General features: G+C 37.4%; 2 protein-coding genes across 2 annotated transcripts; one reads left to right on the top strand and one right to left on the bottom strand.

Annotated features, from left to right (window-relative positions):
* Positions 1-6934: 6934 nt before the first annotated feature.
* LOC128856663 (vitellogenin-1) lies at positions 6935-8529 on the top strand. The gene is made up of 3 exons (XM_054091976.1): positions 6935-7201; positions 7263-7651; positions 7738-8529. The coding sequence occupies exons 1-3, from the start codon at positions 6976-6978 to the stop codon at positions 8437-8439; spliced, it is 1317 nt and encodes a 438-aa protein (XP_053947951.1). The 5' UTR covers positions 6935-6975; the 3' UTR covers positions 8440-8529.
* Positions 8530-15276: 6747 nt separating this feature from the next.
* On the bottom strand, positions 15277-16351 carry LOC128856662 (gametocyte-specific factor 1 homolog). Its single transcript, XM_054091974.1, has 2 exons — positions 16012-16351; positions 15277-15954 (listed from the first exon to the last, which is right to left on the bottom strand). The coding sequence occupies exons 1-2, from the start codon at positions 16180-16182 to the stop codon at positions 15637-15639; spliced, it is 489 nt and encodes a 162-aa protein (XP_053947949.1). The 5' UTR covers positions 16183-16351; the 3' UTR covers positions 15277-15636.
* Positions 16352-18575: the final 2224 nt, after the last annotated feature.

The raw sequence follows: 18575 nt of genomic DNA, 5'->3' as shown, positions 1-18575 counted from the left end.
TTATTTAAAAAAAAAAGAGCGATACATTTTTTGAATCCACGTTGAAAAACGGGGAAAAAACAAGAATTATTGGCATACTTTTTTTCATTTTTACCCACCCATTCAAAAGTTACTAGGGTGGTAGTGCTGTATAGCCATAAAGTTAGCACAACCAGGGGTTATTTAACAAAAACCAAAGAGCTGTAATTTTTTCGATTCCAAAGTAAAAAAAAATGGTAAAAAACGGAAATTGAATAGCAATATTTGATTTTGATTTTTAAAAGTGGTAGTTCTAACCTGACGGACATCTCATGAGGGTTATCGTAATTATTATAGAGAGAACCAACGCAGTATCTACTGTAGCAACTTTGTCAGTAAAAGTTTTGTCTAGATTCATATCAGTTTACTTAAGTTAAGCCTTGCCACGCAAAAACCTGCCCGGTATTTACGAAGAACATCCTACTTTGGTCAAATATTTCAAGACCCTACTTAGGAAATTCAACTCAGGAAGTATCTATCTAGTGCCAGTGAAACGCAATCGAGATAAAGTTTGCCTGACTTGAAACTGGCTGTAGATTGGATTAGCACAAAAAAGATATCCAGCTTTTGGTAAGTGAGTAAAATATAGCACGTAAAGTTCATGATATTTTATTTTATCTTTTTTGTTTCAACATAACACAGTACATCGTACAAACTTCGTCGCTACTATGTATTTAAAAAAATACAAAACTCTTAATGTTAAATTTTGTGAAAAATGTAATACTTGTTTGTTTCGGTACAACTTGAGTTGTATTGAATTTGAAATTTCTCGAAAAGAAGTGTGTGTAATCTTGTAAGATTACTCACTATTGAAAAACTGTTTCTATGTTAAATTTCGTTGGCATTGGCTGAAGTTGGTTGAAATATCTAAGCTACTTTTTTCTACAGTACATTTTTCATTAACATATTCAAATCAGAAAGTGAACGTAAGTATCGTTTCGATTTTCTGTTGGGGTTTTTGAAACAATTATCTTTTTTAGCTATTATGGACATAAGGAATTATTTCGGCGGAAAACGTCCCCGTTTAGAAGAGACTTCCGACGTGCCTTCTACCTCTTCATCCAAAAATACTTTAGATGCTCAGGCTAGCTCGCAATCTGAATCTCAATCAACATTAACAATATCAATAAATGAGATGAAAGATTTACCTAAAAAGGGAAAACCTATCAAGCAAATATTTAGTTTTGACACAGTACCCTAAAAGTAATAACCGTTCTTTTCTATCATCATGGTTCCACGAATATAAATGGTTGATGTATTCGGTGACAAAATACGCTGCTTTTTGTTATGTATGTAGGCAGTTTAAACCTTCAAATTTGAATGATGTGGCATTTACTTTGAGTGGCTTTAGAAACTGGAAAAATGCGGAAGATGTTAAAAGAGGTTTTCCACGCCATGAAGGGACAGGATCGCATGTTGAAACTATGATTTTGTGGGAGGAAAAAAAGAATCGGCAAAATACATATACAGAAATTTCAACTCTTGTCAATGACGAAACACTTGGTAAACATAGATATTACATAAAATCCATTATTGAAGTCGTTCAATTCCTGGCGACCAATGAACTTCCCTTTCGCGGATCTTATGAAAAAAAAAAATAATAATAATAATTGGCGCGTACACTTCTGTTAGGTGTTTGGCCGAGCTCCTCCTCCTATTTGTGGTGTGCGTCTTGATGTTGTTCCACAAATGGAGGGACCTACAGTTTCAAGCCGACTCTGAACGGCAGATATTTTTTATAAGGAGCTTTTTCATGGCAGAAATATGGTACACTCGGAGGTTTGCCATTGCCTGCCGAGGGGCGACCGTTATTAGAAAAATGTTTTTTTTTTATTAATTTTGCTTTCACCGAGATTCGAACCAAGGACCTCTCTGTGAATTCCGAATGGTAATCACGCACCAACCCATTCAGCTACGGCGGCCGCGGATCTTATAACGTTGATGAAAAAGCTGAACGTGGTTTATTCATACAACTTTTCGAGTTCACGTTAAAAAAGAATATTTTTTTAGCTAAGTGCAACGAAACTATTCCCAAAACTGCTAAATACACGTCTCCAGAAATACAAAATGAAGTCATTGAAATCATGGCTAAATCAGCTAAAGAATCAGTAGTTTTTGATGTGCAAAATGCTGATGTTCCATGGTTTACGCTAATGGTAGACGGAACCAAAGACAAAAACAACCGAGAGAATATAGCTATCTCTCTCAGATACGTGAAGGAAGGAGAAGCTCAAGAATCATTACTCAATATTATTACAACTTAGGGATTGGACGCTAAGACATTCACCGAAAAAACAATCGAAACATTGCGTGAGAATAGTATCCATTTGTCGTGTCTTTTGAGCCAATGCTATGATGGAGCTAATGTGATGAGTGGTAAAAGAGGCGGTGTTTCTGGTCTCCTGGAACAACACCTAAATCGCAGCATTCCTTACATACACTGCTACAACCATCGTCTCCATCTCTTTGTTGTAAAAGCGGTGTCTAACAATGATTCGCTGAGGAACTTTTCCGATATGTGTGTGATGTTACATGAATTTTTTCACCATCCTAAAATTTCTTCTTTATATGAAGCAAAAACCATACTGCGATTGCTACCGCAACGATGGCCCGGTTACTTTGCAATTACACAGGTTGTGTCATCTAATTACAATGAAATAAACCGAGTGCTTGATGAAGTAATATAGTTACCCAGTCTAAATTGTTCAATGTAGAAGAAAGAGCAAAAAGTATTGGAATCAAAACAGTCATAAAAACCGAAGAATTTCGATTTTGTTTACTTTTTGCTAAAAAGTTTCTGGGGATTTTACATCCAGCGGACGCTGTAATGCAGTCACGAACAGCGAGCTTGAAGGATGGACTAGACGTCATAGAGTCAGTTCTTCAACAACTTCAAGTTATGAGATCAAGCCGGAAGGAATTTGAATTAATTTTGGAAGATGCGTATAAGCTCATACCCATGACTGAACCCATGAACGAAACAATGTCCAAACGAAAAATTAAAACAACATAACTGAGACCAGATTACCTTCATACTCTGCGAATCGCGCAACTGATGGGAACCTGCAAGAGTCAAATAAGAAGCTGAAAGGAATTTACAATGAATGCCTTGATCTTATAATAAACGAAATCAAGCGACGCTTCTCAGAGAATCAAGAGCTAGTTACTGCGATTTCCAACAGTAGCGAATTCAAAACGGATGCTTTGAATAGCTTTAAAGAATTAGGTAATTCGAAACATTTACCATCAACACAAAATTTGTCCCTTCCATTTTACTAGCACTTATAAATTTACATGTTTACAGGCTTGAAAGTTCCCAGCGAAGAAGAATTGACAGTCGTGAAGAACTTTTTCAAGAATCGTAAGGAACAGGCTAACGATGGAACAAAGTTGGGGGTACTTTTCAGATTTCGTGAAGCTTTCAGTTATACGTTCAATTGGATGGCAGCTGTTGAGACATTTGAGTACAGTACAGCAACTTGCGAATCAACGTTTTCGGCATTGACTGCAATTAATAGGCCGCAACGCCGGTCCATGACCCATGCCCGCATGGCTGATCTCGTCTACTTAGCTTTTGAAAGACATCGCACACGTGTAATTAATATCGATATGATTCTCCGAAAATTTAATATAATAATAACATAAATCGTAAACTGTCATTGTACTAAATATCTATTCTTAACGATGTTTCTTTTAAGCATTAATTGAGAATTGAATTTTCTTCTTTATTTTATCTATAAATATTTAATTATATAATAAAAACAACTTATTATAAAAAAAAATGTTTTACATAAATAGTTTTAACCAATTATTCATTTAACCAGTTAACTGTGGCGCTCCCATTTAAAAGTGCGCACAGTTTTGTGTCGCCAGAATTGAGCTATGGCGAGTATATTCGTCAATCACAGAGTAAGTTGCACTGGTAAGATATTGGATGAAAAAGATGGGTTAATTTTAAAAAAATTAAAAATTTTATTTTCTTTAATTCTTTGGTTAACATAAGCATATATTACATACATATTAAACTAAAAACGCAATCAATTCAATTAAATAATATATTATACGTATAAAAGTAAGAATTCAAATTCTTGATGTGGAGTGATATTCAGCGAAACAGGGTATTGTACATAATGGGACTTTGCAAATCGAACACCAGTAGCGAGATTCCTTCCTGATCTTAAGTTTGTAGCAATGCGAACACCTTCGCGTAGGGTTGTTTTTTTTCGAAGTACCAGGTATATATTCCGGAACATGATTCCCGCCTAATTGACTTATATTAGCTCTAAATGGCCGAGTTTGTGTCGATTTATTTCTTTCAATTGGATTGAAAGTACTCGTAAACGCCTTCGCTTCATTGAAGGGGAAACAAAGTCGTCGTCGCTGCTATAGTTGCTCATTTTGGGGACAAATTAACTAAAAATAAAAAAATAGTAATTTACAGAACTTCTGGACAACTTTATAATATTTACGCACTTGAAATTCTTACGTTGCACTGTACTTATTTGATAAGAACCGCCGACACTTGGTAAGATATGCACTGACACACACGAGTTAGCTTTCTAGTTTATAAATCTACTTTTTGACTTTTGCCTTTGCCCCTTTTAGGTTGACATCTAAAAAACGTTATTATCGCACATAAATAAATTCATTATGCGAACTGGTGAACTTTTTCAACCAGTGCATACGGGGAAGCATGATATCATCTCAAACTGTTTATATTTTCTATTTCTTTGTTTTATTCCGGCATAGCCTCAAAATATTCTAAACATCTTGAAATTTGAGAATATGTGTTGTTTTTCTCAAAAATTGTAATTTAAATAGCCAACGGTCACTAATTTATACGCATGACGAGTATACTCGTCAATACACAACATTTTGCCACTTCTCCATGACGAGTATACTCGTCAATCACAGTTAACTGGTTAATTATTTGTTTTTGCAAACTTTTAATCTTGCCCGTCCTTCGATAGTGTCTGCCCGTACAGTTGGTTAGGTCTGGCTCGGGCCTGCTAGGAGGTCAGCGAAGTGAAGTCATGGCAATATCCACTGCGGAGCTTATTTAATGCTAAATTCAGAACTAAAATATTTACTTGAGCTTAAGGCTCTTCGACAATATCAAACAAGTTATTTAAATTTTATTATAAACATTGTTTAGGAAAATTGCAGTTAAATGAAGAAAAATCGGTATTACCAAAAACCTAAAAGCCGTCAATAAAAAAAATCAGTGCTCCTCAATATCTGCGACATGACCAATTAAAAAAAGAAGAAAAAAACGAAATTTGTTCAATATTTTAAGAAAATTAATATATGGGATTGTGATTTGCAACGGGGGTGACATACATATATATATCACTCAATTGCACGAAAAGTGCCATAATCTAACTATTTTTTTAAGATAAGTGAGCAGAAATGAGCGACAGCTTTTCTTCTTTGCTCTGTAACAACTTCAGAACGGTATTAGTATACAAGTATTAACAGCATCTCTTGTCTTTTTGTTTACTTAGGCAGTAATAGTAGGGTTTAAATGTTTAAGGTGGAATTCATTTCATATACATATATTTAGAATACATTTGAAGTTTCTTTTTCAAATGCGCTTATTGTATCCGTTGTACGAAAATTATTACAATATGTAGATCATCAATGTAGTATACAACAGCCAACATTGGACTTTATTCCTCGGTAATTTTAAAGCATTGAACTATGCAAAAAATATAAAAAATGGGCGTTGGAATTTTACCAAAGCTGCACTCCCGCTTAGCAAAAAATAAACGCTTAAAGCAATCCAATAGGATATCCGACTCTTGGAGCTTATGCAGAAACCTATTATTTGTATTATTTATTTTTTGAAATATAATAAAAACTATAAATTAAAATTATAAATTACAAATTAAACTCAACTATTAGTTGTACAGAAAACTCGATCCGAATAATCATTCGGGAGTTATTCCTTATTTTTGCAAAACATTAGCCATCACTCAAAAATTGAGAGAGCAAAGTGAGAGAAACGCTTGAGAAATTTAGCCAACAAAAATTATCCATCACGCATACACATGATCTGAAAGCATATGATTGAAGTTTTCGTATATAAACAAATTTTTTTTGTTTTTTGGAATCTGGTATTTTGTGCACTTTGCCCTTGCGCCGGTTTTAAATTTGCAGTTTGTAGTCAGAAATAAGAAAAATGGAAAATTAAACAAGAAAAAAGCTGGGTATATAAAAAATATATTTATGGTTATTTTTATGGACAACACAACAATTTTTAAACAAACTCAGCTGATAAGTCTTCTCTAGCGGTTTTTGCAAGTGATAGCAAATTTTCCGTTCGTCAACTTTTTTGATTTGTCTTCCCTTTGCGAATGAATTTCGCGATTTGGATTGATGGCTGATGATGGCTAATTTTGTCATTGAACACAACTATACTTATGTATGTATGTATTATATTTTTCTTAAATAACATCCGCATTATCTCATTAGAAAGTAGTAAATCAAGTGAAAATTTAGTTTTAGTGAGCAAGTTGAAATCACATCGTAGCTACTACGAGCGCTACTACACGAAAAAAGATGTACACCTACATACATGCACGTACATATGTACATATGCAGGTAAGAACACAATTTTGCTCGAATAGCGTTTATCGCTGCAAAGAAGATTTGCTTTCGCCACTGCAGTAACAACAAAGTGTAAGAACGGTAGTGTAATCGCTGCACCGGCCGGTAAATATTGCAATTCAGCACAAAAATGCCACGCGCACCAGCGCCAGCCACTAGCCCTCGGTCAGGTACGGTCAACGCCCTGCTGCAGCCAATAGCATAAACACCTTTAATAATGCATAATAATCTAAAAAATATAGTCGAATGCTTGGGTAGGGTTCTGAAAAGGCAATTAAATTTTCGTATATAAACCAAAGTCGAATCAGTTGAAAGCACAGTTCACACTGACTTGCAAACGTAATCAACATGAACCCGCTCAAGATTTTCTGTTTCGTGGCTTTACTCGTTGCTGCCGCTAGTGCTTCACCCAAACGTGGCAACAACAGGAATAATGCCGCCTCGAACAGTTTGAATCCTACAGATTGGTTGTCGGTTTCCGAGCTCCAGTCAATGCAACCAGTCGGAGATTTAGCTTTGCAAAAGTTGGAGAACTTGTCCGTGGAGGAAGGCCAACGGGAAATTCAAAAAAATTGTAAGTATTTTATATTAGATAAATATTTTTTTTACAATTTCGTAACAATTTTCTCTTTTAGATCACCTATCCCAAATCAACCATGCTCTGCAGCCATCATTTGTTCCAAGTCCCAGTAATGTGCCCGTAGTCTTGATGAAACCCAATGGTCAACCTGAGCGCACCAATCTCAATAACTTGGCTGAAGCCGCAAAACAACAGCGCAACTTTGGCAATCAGGAGGTTACCATTTTCATCACTGGCCTGCCACAAACCAGCCCTGCAGTCGCAAAGGCCAACAAGAAATTAGTTCAGGCGTACATGCAACGTTATTATGGTCAACAACAACCAATCGACATCAACAGCAAGGAATATGATTATGGCAGCATTAGTGGTAACAAAATTTCCTCTTCCAGCGAAGAAGACAATGATTCAAGCAAGAATCCAAGACCCACTCGAGGAGACCTTGTCGTAAGTGAAACACGAATACTTTTTTTAAATGAGTGAACATGAAACATTTACTAAAATTGCTAATTCTTCTTGTTCTTCTTGCGCAGATCATCAACTTAGGCGCCACATTGACCGACATGAAACGCTATGCCCTCCTCGATGTAGACGAAACCGGTAAAATGATTGGCAAAGTTATTGTTCAATTGACCAACGAAGTTGATGTGCCAGAAGAAATCATTCACATTGTTGCCCAGGGTATTGCTGCTCAGGTTGCCGGACCCGCCGCACGTGAATACAAACGTTTGACTGGTCATAAAATCCGTCGTATCACAGCGTTGGATCCCTCTAAGATTTACGCCAAGAACAGTGAAATGATAACTGGCTTAACCCGTGGAGATGCTGACTTCGTCGATGCCATCCATACCTCGACTTGTGGAATGGGAACACATGAACGCGTCGGTGATGTCGACTTCTACGTTAATGGTCCCGGATCAATTGCCCCTGGCGCTAACAATGTTGTTGAAGCATCTATGCGTGCTACACGTTACTTCGCCGAGACGGTGCGCCCAGGAAATGAGATCAACTTCCCCGCTCTCGCCGCCAACTCTTTGAGCCAATACGAAAATAACGAAGGCACTGGAAAACGCGCCTACATGGGTATTGCCACCGATTTCGATTTGGAAGGTGACTACGTTCTGAAGGCTAACGCCAAGAGTCCATTCGGCAAGAGCTCTCCCGCCCAACAGCAAAACGCTTACCACCGTCAACACAACACATGGAAAAACAGCAACCCCATGAACATGAATTAACAAACTAACTATCCATCCTATCTTTTCCACACATAATTTTTGTAACTTTGAAAAAAAAAATAAAGGATTAATTTTTGTATGTAAAAAATATTTTTCGAATTTTTTAAGATTTAAGGTTACCCCTTAAGAAGCTGATGAACAACGTGATAGAATCAACAAAAATCATAGGAAAGTTCAAAGGGAAGATGTTCTCATTTTCACAAGTGTTTAGTTCACAAATGTCAAATACGATTGACGTACGACGCCACTTGCTAAAATTATAAGTTTTCCTATAGGGTGATTAATTTTACGCCACCTTGTATAAGCAACTCGAGAAAGCAAAAAACAACCACTAATAACAGACTTTAGGTAGGTAGGTGAAATGGTTGGGGTGCCAGTCTGGCACTCCCCAAGTAGCAATAAAGCGGCGTTTTGATACCATTATGAGACCTCCAACAGGAAGATATCTACAGCCAGCCAAACCTGTTGATGTAATAGAGAAGATTTATGGCATTTAAATAGTTTGGCGCATTGCACCAGGCTGTCGAAGGAAGGAGCACCCAGTCACCTCAATCGTTTAACTGCCAAGCCTGGACATTTACAGAGAAAGTGGTCAACAGCCTTCTTCTCTGAAAGCTCCCCACAGCTTCTGCAATGGCGGTTAACTGGTAACCCTAGCTTTTCCGCGTTTGTGCCTATCGTCCAGTGGCCGGTAAACACAGCTACGAAATTGGAAATTTAATGGCGAGGAATCCAAAAGGCCGATTCAGTCCCCTTCCTGGCAAGCTCATAAGCAATTTCATTTCCTTCTATGTTTCTATGTCCTGGAACCCATATCAGAGAAATGTTACCTGCACACCCAAGAGATTTGATCTCCGCCTTACAGGAGTTTACTAATTTCGTTCTGCACCATAGCGTCGACAGAGCCTTGATCGCGAATTGACTATCGGAGAAAATGTTAATATCTCCCTCGCTCCCGCGATTCCTAAGCCTGAAAAACATTAGCAGTTTAAAGGAGATAGATAAATTGGCTCATTTAGAGAAAACCACTGCTCCGACTCCGATTCCAGCTTGGAGCCATCAGTTAAGACGGAGGTGCAAGCTTCGTTGCAGATTTTCCCCTCGACCCAAACCTGCATATTTGGAAAGATTGTTCTGGCACGACCCTCAAACTCTAGTTTGCAGATGACAGATCTGTTCTAAGTTCAGAAAAATACGCTGCCCAAAAATGCTACCGTATCCTTTGAGAGATTGCCTCCAGAGGCCAACGTCCTTTAACATGATTGCACTTTAAGCTGCGATGGAAAAAACGTAAAAGTTGATGGGAAGTAAGAGCAAAACGACATTCAGGCCAGCACTGGGGCAAGTATCCATACGTTTAAATTGGCAAAAACATTGCCACACATCCACGACCTCTGGCTTCAGTCCCCATTTTTGCCGAACATAGATTTGCAGGGGTAGAAGGCTATACTAGCCTTCTTTACCTGATTTTCAAAGTGTAGCTTCCAATGGAGTTTGGAATCAAGTATCACTCCAAATTACCTACCTTCCTGTGAAAGCGGGAGAACGTCCACCACGTTAAATTTGGCAAGTCGAAAGTGTGGAGGTTTATATTTTCTGGTAAATAGCAGTAGCTCCGTTTTGTCAGAGTTGACTCGGAGGCCGCAAGTGGCAGCGCAACGACTAAGTACAGCCAGACCTTTCCAAAATCTCAGCCAAGACCAAGGGAAACGGTCCCGATACCATTGGCACCAAGTCATCAATGTATGCTAATACCTTAACCCTAGCCTTATTTCACATTATGAGAACGTCGTCAATAGCAACTAGCTAAAGTAGGGGCGAAAGGACACCACCCTGCGGTGTCCCCCTGGGCACGAATCTAGTAAATTTAGCCCCTCTAGCCACCGCATTAACTTTCCTGCAGCCAAGCAGGGTAGAGATCCAAAGACAGATAAGTTTACCATCTCTAGTCTATCTAACGCAGTGATAACTACGCGCTAATGTTATTAAAAGCACCCTTTATATCTATGAAGGCCTCCAAAGTGAATTTTTTGCGTTCTGGAGATTTTTTCACAGTCCCTACAATCTCGTGTAAGGCTCATTCTGTGAATTTCCCTTTCAGATAAGCATGTTGCGCTGGAGATAATTTGGCTTCGGTGTGCTCTCGGATATGATAATCCATCAATCTTTCAAACACCTTTAGGATAAATGAGGTAAAACTTTTAGGTCTAAAGTCCTTGGCCGAGTCGTGATCCCTCCTTACTGCTTTGGGTATGAAAACAACCCTTGTTTTCTTCCAGTTGGCGGAGACGTGATTAAGAATGATACACGCCACGTAGATTTCTTGCAGGACAGGAACCACCTGAGTACTTGTTTTTTGAAGCATCACAGGCATGATGTCGTTAACATCAGAAGATTTAAAGGAGGAAAAACTGTTTATTGCCCACGTGATTCTGAAAACTGACAGTATGGATTTCAGGGAAACATCGAGAAGCCCTACCTGACGACTCGTGTCGATAATGTCACGTGGAGTATTAGAATTTTGCGGAAAGTGATTACTTAACAGGATAGTCCTATATTCTTCTGCAGATTCAGGCCTCAAGAGGATCTTACTTAGCCTGGCAGAATCCTTCACGGATTCAATGGATTCGCAGTACTCCTTCCAGGAGTTGCGTTTCGAATATTTATTCGAATAGCTTTTTTGTACTCATTCCCTGTAAATTTGAAAGTTTTTAGTTTGGTAGCATTCGTTAAAAACCCTCCAAACTTTCTTTTTCAAGTCAGTCAGCGTCTTGCTCCACCAAGGAGGAAAGTCTTTCTTGCTAAAAAATACTGGACAAGCCACTATGAAAGCCGTGTGATACGATCGCTGCAAGTGTTCCACCTTGTCCAGTTGATCAGTGGTTAGTAGGAAAAAGTTCACCTGTTCAATTTATTATTAAAAACTCTATTGAACAGAAACCAGTCAGTTCTTTTAGGATTCCTGTGAGGAGATATGGTTTCCCGTGCGAAATTGATTTCGAAAAGGATGAACCTGTGATCCGAAAAGGAATTTCTCTGAGAAACCTACGAATTATCAACCCTAATGACAGACGAATTAGTCGAAAGAGTGATATCAAAAATCTCCTCCCAACCGCTTGATGTCTCTGTGACTAGAAAAACAAACGTGGGGATGTTGCCCTTGTTCCAAATAAGGAGACTACGGCTAATAATGAAGTCAAAAAGAGACTCACCTCGATCATTTATCTCGCTGCTTCCTCAAATGGTATGTCTTGCATTGGCGTCGCAGCCGATGAGGATGGCATCTTTATTAAATGAAGATGAGTCCATCAAACGCCCCACTTCCTCAGGAGGGCCATGTGTGCAAAAACGAAATAGTAGCAACGGCAACTAGATGCTTCTACACTGACCACCCTCACGTCTGGTGAGCTGAAATGGGAAGTCATAAAGGAATTAATAGTATTCTTAACGCGGAACCGAGTACCTTCAAGGACTCTTCAAAAATAAACAGCATTGCACTGGATCCGTTTTTCTGAGGTTCCTCCAACTTTATCATAGACCAGTTGTCCATAGAAAACTCAGGGTTTTGAAGCTTGAGGCAGTGGAGGATCTTTGGCCAAATGAGGACTCTGGGTCTTCGAAGCTCTGGGATGAGCTTAAGCGAGAGCCCCTTCCAGGCATTGGCGACGTCAGCAAAGCACTTTTCAAGAAAACCCTTGAAGAACTTATCGACACACTTGATCACCCTACATCCACGACAGATATCTCCCGATATTAAACTTCTCCTTGGTTTGCCATGAGGTATTCGACGATCATTTCTGACAGCCGTCCCTCAATGGCACCCCAATTGGCCCGCACCCCCTACCACTATGGGATCATGCGAGGAAAACTTGGAGGTGATCCCTGGCCACCTCGTTATAAGCAACCCTCGTAGACGCAATCACCGCACTTGTTGTAGGGCCCTCAGTCGAGAACTTTTTATTAGTTAATAGATAATCTGATTGCAGCCCGACAGATGAGCTTGACATATTTGGGAAAATATTTAGAGTTTTTTCATCTTAGACGATTTTTAAAGTGGAGGAACATATCCCGACATTTTAAGTATATCTTCTTTCCAAACTGTTCAGAAATAAATTATTTGCTTCTTTTTAAGAATTTTAAGAATACCATTTTATTTTCTTTTGCATATACATAGTATGTAATAAATTATTAGCTTAACGATATTTTATAACGTAATAAAGAATTACACGGCTAATATAGAAAACAAATTTATTTAATTTTTAATCTTTGATTTATTTAAATAACATTTGTCGAGAATTTTTATAGCATGCCTTTATTCACTAGCTTTTCGGCAGCTTTTCCATTTGGAGTTATGAAATCCGCATAGCAGGCGCTGGATACCCACAAATGTTGATGATAATGATTCACATGTATAATTTGTGTCTGCAAGATATTAATAAATTTCAAAATGTTTCTGTTACCGTTACCTGCTCTCCATTTTCCTTTATTAACAAAATTGAACACTTTGTTGTTATAAATGCTGTAACTTCTTGCTCAGGAGTAAATAATATTCCTAGTTGTTAATTATTTTCGCTATTAATAACACAAATATACTTCGAACAATTTAACGCGACACTCGAAAAACTTTGTTTGCGTTTATTTACTATTCCAATTGGCTTGGAAATAATTATTTTGACACTTGTGCCAAAAAGCAAAAACAAAATGCATGTAACTTTTTGTTTTTGTACAACTGCTATCACCTTGTATAGATACGGCTTGCTTGCAACCATGTATTCTATTATTCTTTTTTACGATCAAATTTGCTAGCGAAGAGGCTTCCTCGATAACTTTGTTATTGCTTTCAATACAAAATTGCGCTTATCGGGGGGTACAATTTTTGTGTGACGTCACACACACATAAACAGAATAAGTTGCTGTTTGAATTTGACGAAATCCCTGTGTATATGGCGTCACAATGGTGCAATTTTTGAGAGCGGAATAACGGTACGAGATGACCACCTTTGTATTATATACATTGGCCCTTATTATGAGCAACATTCGATCCTCGACTGTAGTCGAAAGTGCTGATCGAACGAATTTTCATTTGGCATTATGGTGTTCATTCGTTGAAGAATAGGACTATTGTGAATTTCGATCGCTCGACGCATTTACAATAGATCATTTTTTCTCAGCTGATACAGCAAATCAAGATAAAAGAACAACCGATTGTGTTGAAATTCTTTGCTAACAACATTTTTAAAAGTTAAAAAAAGTATTTTTTGTGAAAATGAGTACAACGGAGTTGTGGGTCGACGATTCATCGGACTATGAAAGATTAGTGGAACTAGCTAGAAGTAGAAAACAGTTGAGGGGCGCATCCAACCCCCTAGAAATGGCTTCCACTGAGTAAGTTTAGAATTTTCAAAATGTGTTGACGTACTTAATATTACAGAAATTTCCTTACAGATTTTTATAGAACTTTAGATTATCTAAAGAGGCGTTTATGAACCTACTGTCCAGTAAAGAAAACCAGTTGCAGCAGTGCACCCGATACAAATCCATTCCAAATATGTTAAAGCTAGCCACAGTTCTGCGATTTTGTGCTCAGGGATCGTACCAATTGAGTATTGGTAATGAAGGTATGCTAGGACTTGCTCAACCCACTGTTTACGAGATGCTGAAGATATTGAAGAGGAGTCAAATAACGGAGAAGCACAAAACATAAGAAATGAAATTTTGAGAACATTATAGAAAAATCTAAAAAGTATTAAATAGAAACCTTTACGCCACAGTTTCTGTTTTATTTTTGTTATAAATTTTTTTTATTCAATTATTCGTCATTCGAAAAAAATATGTATTTCAGTTCCTCTACGTATTTCAGCCCATACCTGCCAAGGGAAAACAAAAATGTAATATTTCTATAAATATCACAAAAAAAAAAACCATTATTAAGATTAATCCATTTTGCTGCCGTTCTCATTGGTGGTCCCAAGCAATTCAGCTCCGTTGTAAATTCCTCCCATTTTTTTGCTGCTTGAACTTTGGTGCAAATCCTTTTTGCGAATTGTGGATTCGCCTTTCTAATTGTTGTTTGGTACTCACGACTTTCGACCTGCATAAAATTAACAAAATTAGTATATATTTATTATTTGGTTACTAGAAAACCATAAATAATCGCAAACAACTTACACTTTAACAAGTTTTCCCACAATACGTTGCACAATCGAAAGCAAAATTGCATTCGACTCTAAATTCGGTAAACAACGAAAATTTCGATAGGGTTGCACCGCTCATAATACCAAATTGACATTCGATTTTCGATCTTCGACAACCAGCGAATATCGAATGTAACTCATAATAGGGGTCATTGCAAGGCGAATTTATTACAGGTGACAGCAAACACATATAAGTAAAACCCTACATGTATTTGTTGTTGCGTTTGGTGCAAGCATCATGTCAAAATCAGCAAGCAAATGTAAACATACCAATACATACAAACAAAGCATATCATTTTGACATAAGCCATACCTACGGCGAAAAATTCAGCTGGGTGAATGCTGTCACCTTATTAAATCCACCTTGGGCCATTGTGTTCAAAGTGGGCAGTTTCGGGCACCCGTAGGCGACCTCGGGCATTCAAAGCATTGAACCTTCCGCTACATCTTCTAGTTTGAGTTTGACAGTCAGCAGCTTGGAAGTGACGTCATAAACCAAAAATTTTATTTAAAAAAGAGCAACAAATAAACATTTAAAAATGTGCGGTTATTTGAAACGCGTTGTTAAATCAAATCTCAACATAACTTTTTGTGCTGCTTTTACCGGAAACTAAAAATGGAGAAAATATCGGAAGTCTACCGCACTAACGAATGAAGAAAATATTTTATTTACTGGTTTTACCGATCTGCTTTATAAAAATATATTTTTTAAGTCTGTAATCAATTAAAATATTGACATGCTTTCGGCTGCATAACAAGTTCTAACATCAAATTAATTTATGTACAATCACGGGTACAAATATGAACAATAAACATCAATAATCCAAATATTTTTAAAAAGTGTAAGCTTCACTAACAGCAAGCACACAATTCACAAATTAAAGAATCACTTTATAGTTAAAAATATCACGATACAAAAGTTAAGATGTTCGTAATTACACACATTTTGTTACAATTTTTTACCTATTAAGGTAAAAAGTGTTTTTGACATTACATATTTATATTAATTATCGTTCCATCCATCATCGTCAATACCCAATAAGCGGAGTCGTTCTCTCGCACGGAATTTTCTTTTGACAGATTTTGATTCGCCTTGTAATGTTCTAAGCACCGGTGCATTTGCCGCATATGCTTGTGGATTATACGTGGACGAAGGCGGCAAGTCATCCCAGTTTTCTTCTGTATGCAACGGTATTTGTTCCACTGGCGCAGCAGCTTGCGCCGATGTGCTAGGTGCACCAAAGTTTCCCGTCACAGCCAGTTCCTCCTGGTACTTTTGCAACTCAAAGGTTGCCCGGTCAGGACATTGTTTCACGTGCCACTTAAAATGCGTACAAAATAAGTTATCATATACCTCAATAATATAAAAAGTACCTACATCCAGTTCCGGTTTGAATAATACATGAGTTACATTAAAAGGACATGTCACCATTTGAAGATTTCTGTGGTTCTTCCTGCAACGTCCCAAGTGTACATGAAACCTTGTTTTCAAAATCGTATGAGATTTGTCATACGGACATTGCTCATATTCATCGTTGGACTGAAACATTTTTTTATTATGACAATACTGGACCACAAACTAGCGATTTCTAAAATAATGTTAAACACTCGGGATGTCAAGTCAAACAGTTAGCCATGCAGCTCGTTGCGGTATTCATATAAATTATATGTAACGTTATTTGAGGCCGTAATTATACCAGCGAGTATTTGTTCGGTGAATACGAAATATGTTTACTGTTTTGTGTGGGGTGATGGGTATACAGAGTTGCATTCCACAAAACTATAATTTAGTTAAGCATTGTTTTTGAGTTGGCTTAAAGTACGTTCACATATGCAGTAATTAGCAATAAATCCACAAAATTAATCAGCCCGTTCACATATGGCAGATTATCTGCAAAATTGACAATCAGCTGTCAATACTGTTTTTTTTCGTAGAAATTGCTTTGGTGGAATACGAGTATTTTAGAGTTTTTGGTTTCTTTAATTTTTATTAACGATATGAAGAAAAGACAAGGAGAAAGAATAGCTAATTTAATTGCGCAATTGGCTACTAGTAACAGTTGGAGGAAATCCGTAAACAACTTTACTGAGGTTTAAAAAATTATGGCAGCAATACGCTTGCGAAATTCAATGTTGCATCTTATAATAAGTAACAAGAGGACAAAGCGTTTATGGACGCACGCTTTTTTCTATTATATGAAAGCATAATTAATAATACCTAACAAAATTTTTATTAGAATTATGTCGACAACCCCGTTTTCTTTGCCGGCATCCATTTTATTTAGTTTTTACTTTGACGTTGCTCTTTACATTGGTAAAAGTAATTATCTATAACACAGAAAACACATGTAGAAACGTATGGTAATAATCTAGGATCATTTTATAATCTCAGATTTCGGGAGAGAAATTATAAATTTAATTGGTAATCTTGTTTTTTTATTTACGGATTACACGAAAAAGTAGGTAATCACTTATATGTGAACGTATTATTAGTGTAATGCCGCATGAGCAATTTTAGGCAAAATATAATTATATATTTTTACAACTTTTACAAGGCCTATGTTTTACTGAGGCCCTATGCTCTAGTGGAAGAAACAGGAATTGATGATGATGACATAAACTCTATAAACCCCCGGAAGGTGAAGCTTTCAGTTTTACGATGAGGATAAACCTTTCTTCGTCCGGTTTACATCGTTTTTTCCAAAGCGTGCGGCATTGCTTTTCTGTACTATTGGTAAAACAAATTGAAGTATAGATATATATAGTCTCGAGTCTACTAGTCACAAAAACCGTCCAATATTGATAATGATATAGGCAATGTTATACGCACGGTATGGAATTTGCCACAGATGTCATAATTTAGACAGAAGATCACATACATTTTAAAACAAATGTCGCAACATTTATGGAACCATCATTGGAGCTTCAAACCGCAAACGCACTAGACCGCAATGTTTATTTCGCTGTCTTTTGGCTTATAATGCGATTTTCAATCATTTGTAGAGCAAGACCAAATACGTCTGTTTGGCCGGACACATTTTTTTCACTGTGAGAGTCGGTGAACTCTCTCTCTCTCTTATTGTTGTTGTAGCAGCTGACTAGACTCTGGCAGTGCTATGTAACGGGTGATTTTTTAGCTATTACCTTTTTAAACAGTTGGTTTAAACAACTGACGCACGTTTCGTGTTTTGTTTCACTGTCAAACATCTTCAGTTTGGTCTATAATTTAACCATGAATCGTTTTACAAACGAACAACGCTTCCAAATCATTGAATTTCATTATAAAAATGCTTGTTCTGTTAAGAAAGTTTAAAGTCGAAAAATTGTGTTCAGTGACAAAGCTAATTTCAATTTATCCAGAAAAGGTCACAGTTTGGTGAGGTTTATGGGCTGAAGGTATCTTTGGACCGTACTTCTTCAAAGATGCTGGGAATCGTAACGTAACTGTGAATGGTGAGCGCTACCGTGAAATGATATCCAACTTTTTTCCCCCCAAAATGCAAAAGCTTGACTTGCATGACATGTGGTCTCAGCAAGACGGTGCCACATGCCACACAGCACGCGTAACAATGGACTTGTTGAGAGGCGAGTTCGGTGAACATTTTATTTCACGTTCGGGACCTGTCAATTGGCCACCTAGATCGTGCGATATACCGCCTTTAGATTATTTTTTGTGGGGCTATGTTAAAGCTCATGTCTATTCAGACAAGCCTGTTTCAATTAACGCATTGGAAGACAACATTAAAGCATTTATATGTGAGATACCGGCCGAAACATTGGAAAGAGTATGCCAAAATTGGACTAAGCGGATGGACCATTTGAAGGGCAGTCGCGATCAACATTTGCATGAAATAATATTCAAACATTAAATTATATGGACTGTATCACCCTTTAGTTACCGGTCGTCTTCGTCTAGCTCATATAACGGTAGGTCCAGGAAAC

This window comes from Anastrepha ludens, chromosome 3 (assembly GCF_028408465.1).
Source record: "Anastrepha ludens isolate Willacy chromosome 3, idAnaLude1.1, whole genome shotgun sequence".
NCBI classification, from domain to species: domain Eukaryota; kingdom Metazoa; phylum Arthropoda; class Insecta; order Diptera; family Tephritidae; genus Anastrepha; species Anastrepha ludens.
This window is presented reverse-complemented; position numbering and strand designations above follow the sequence as displayed.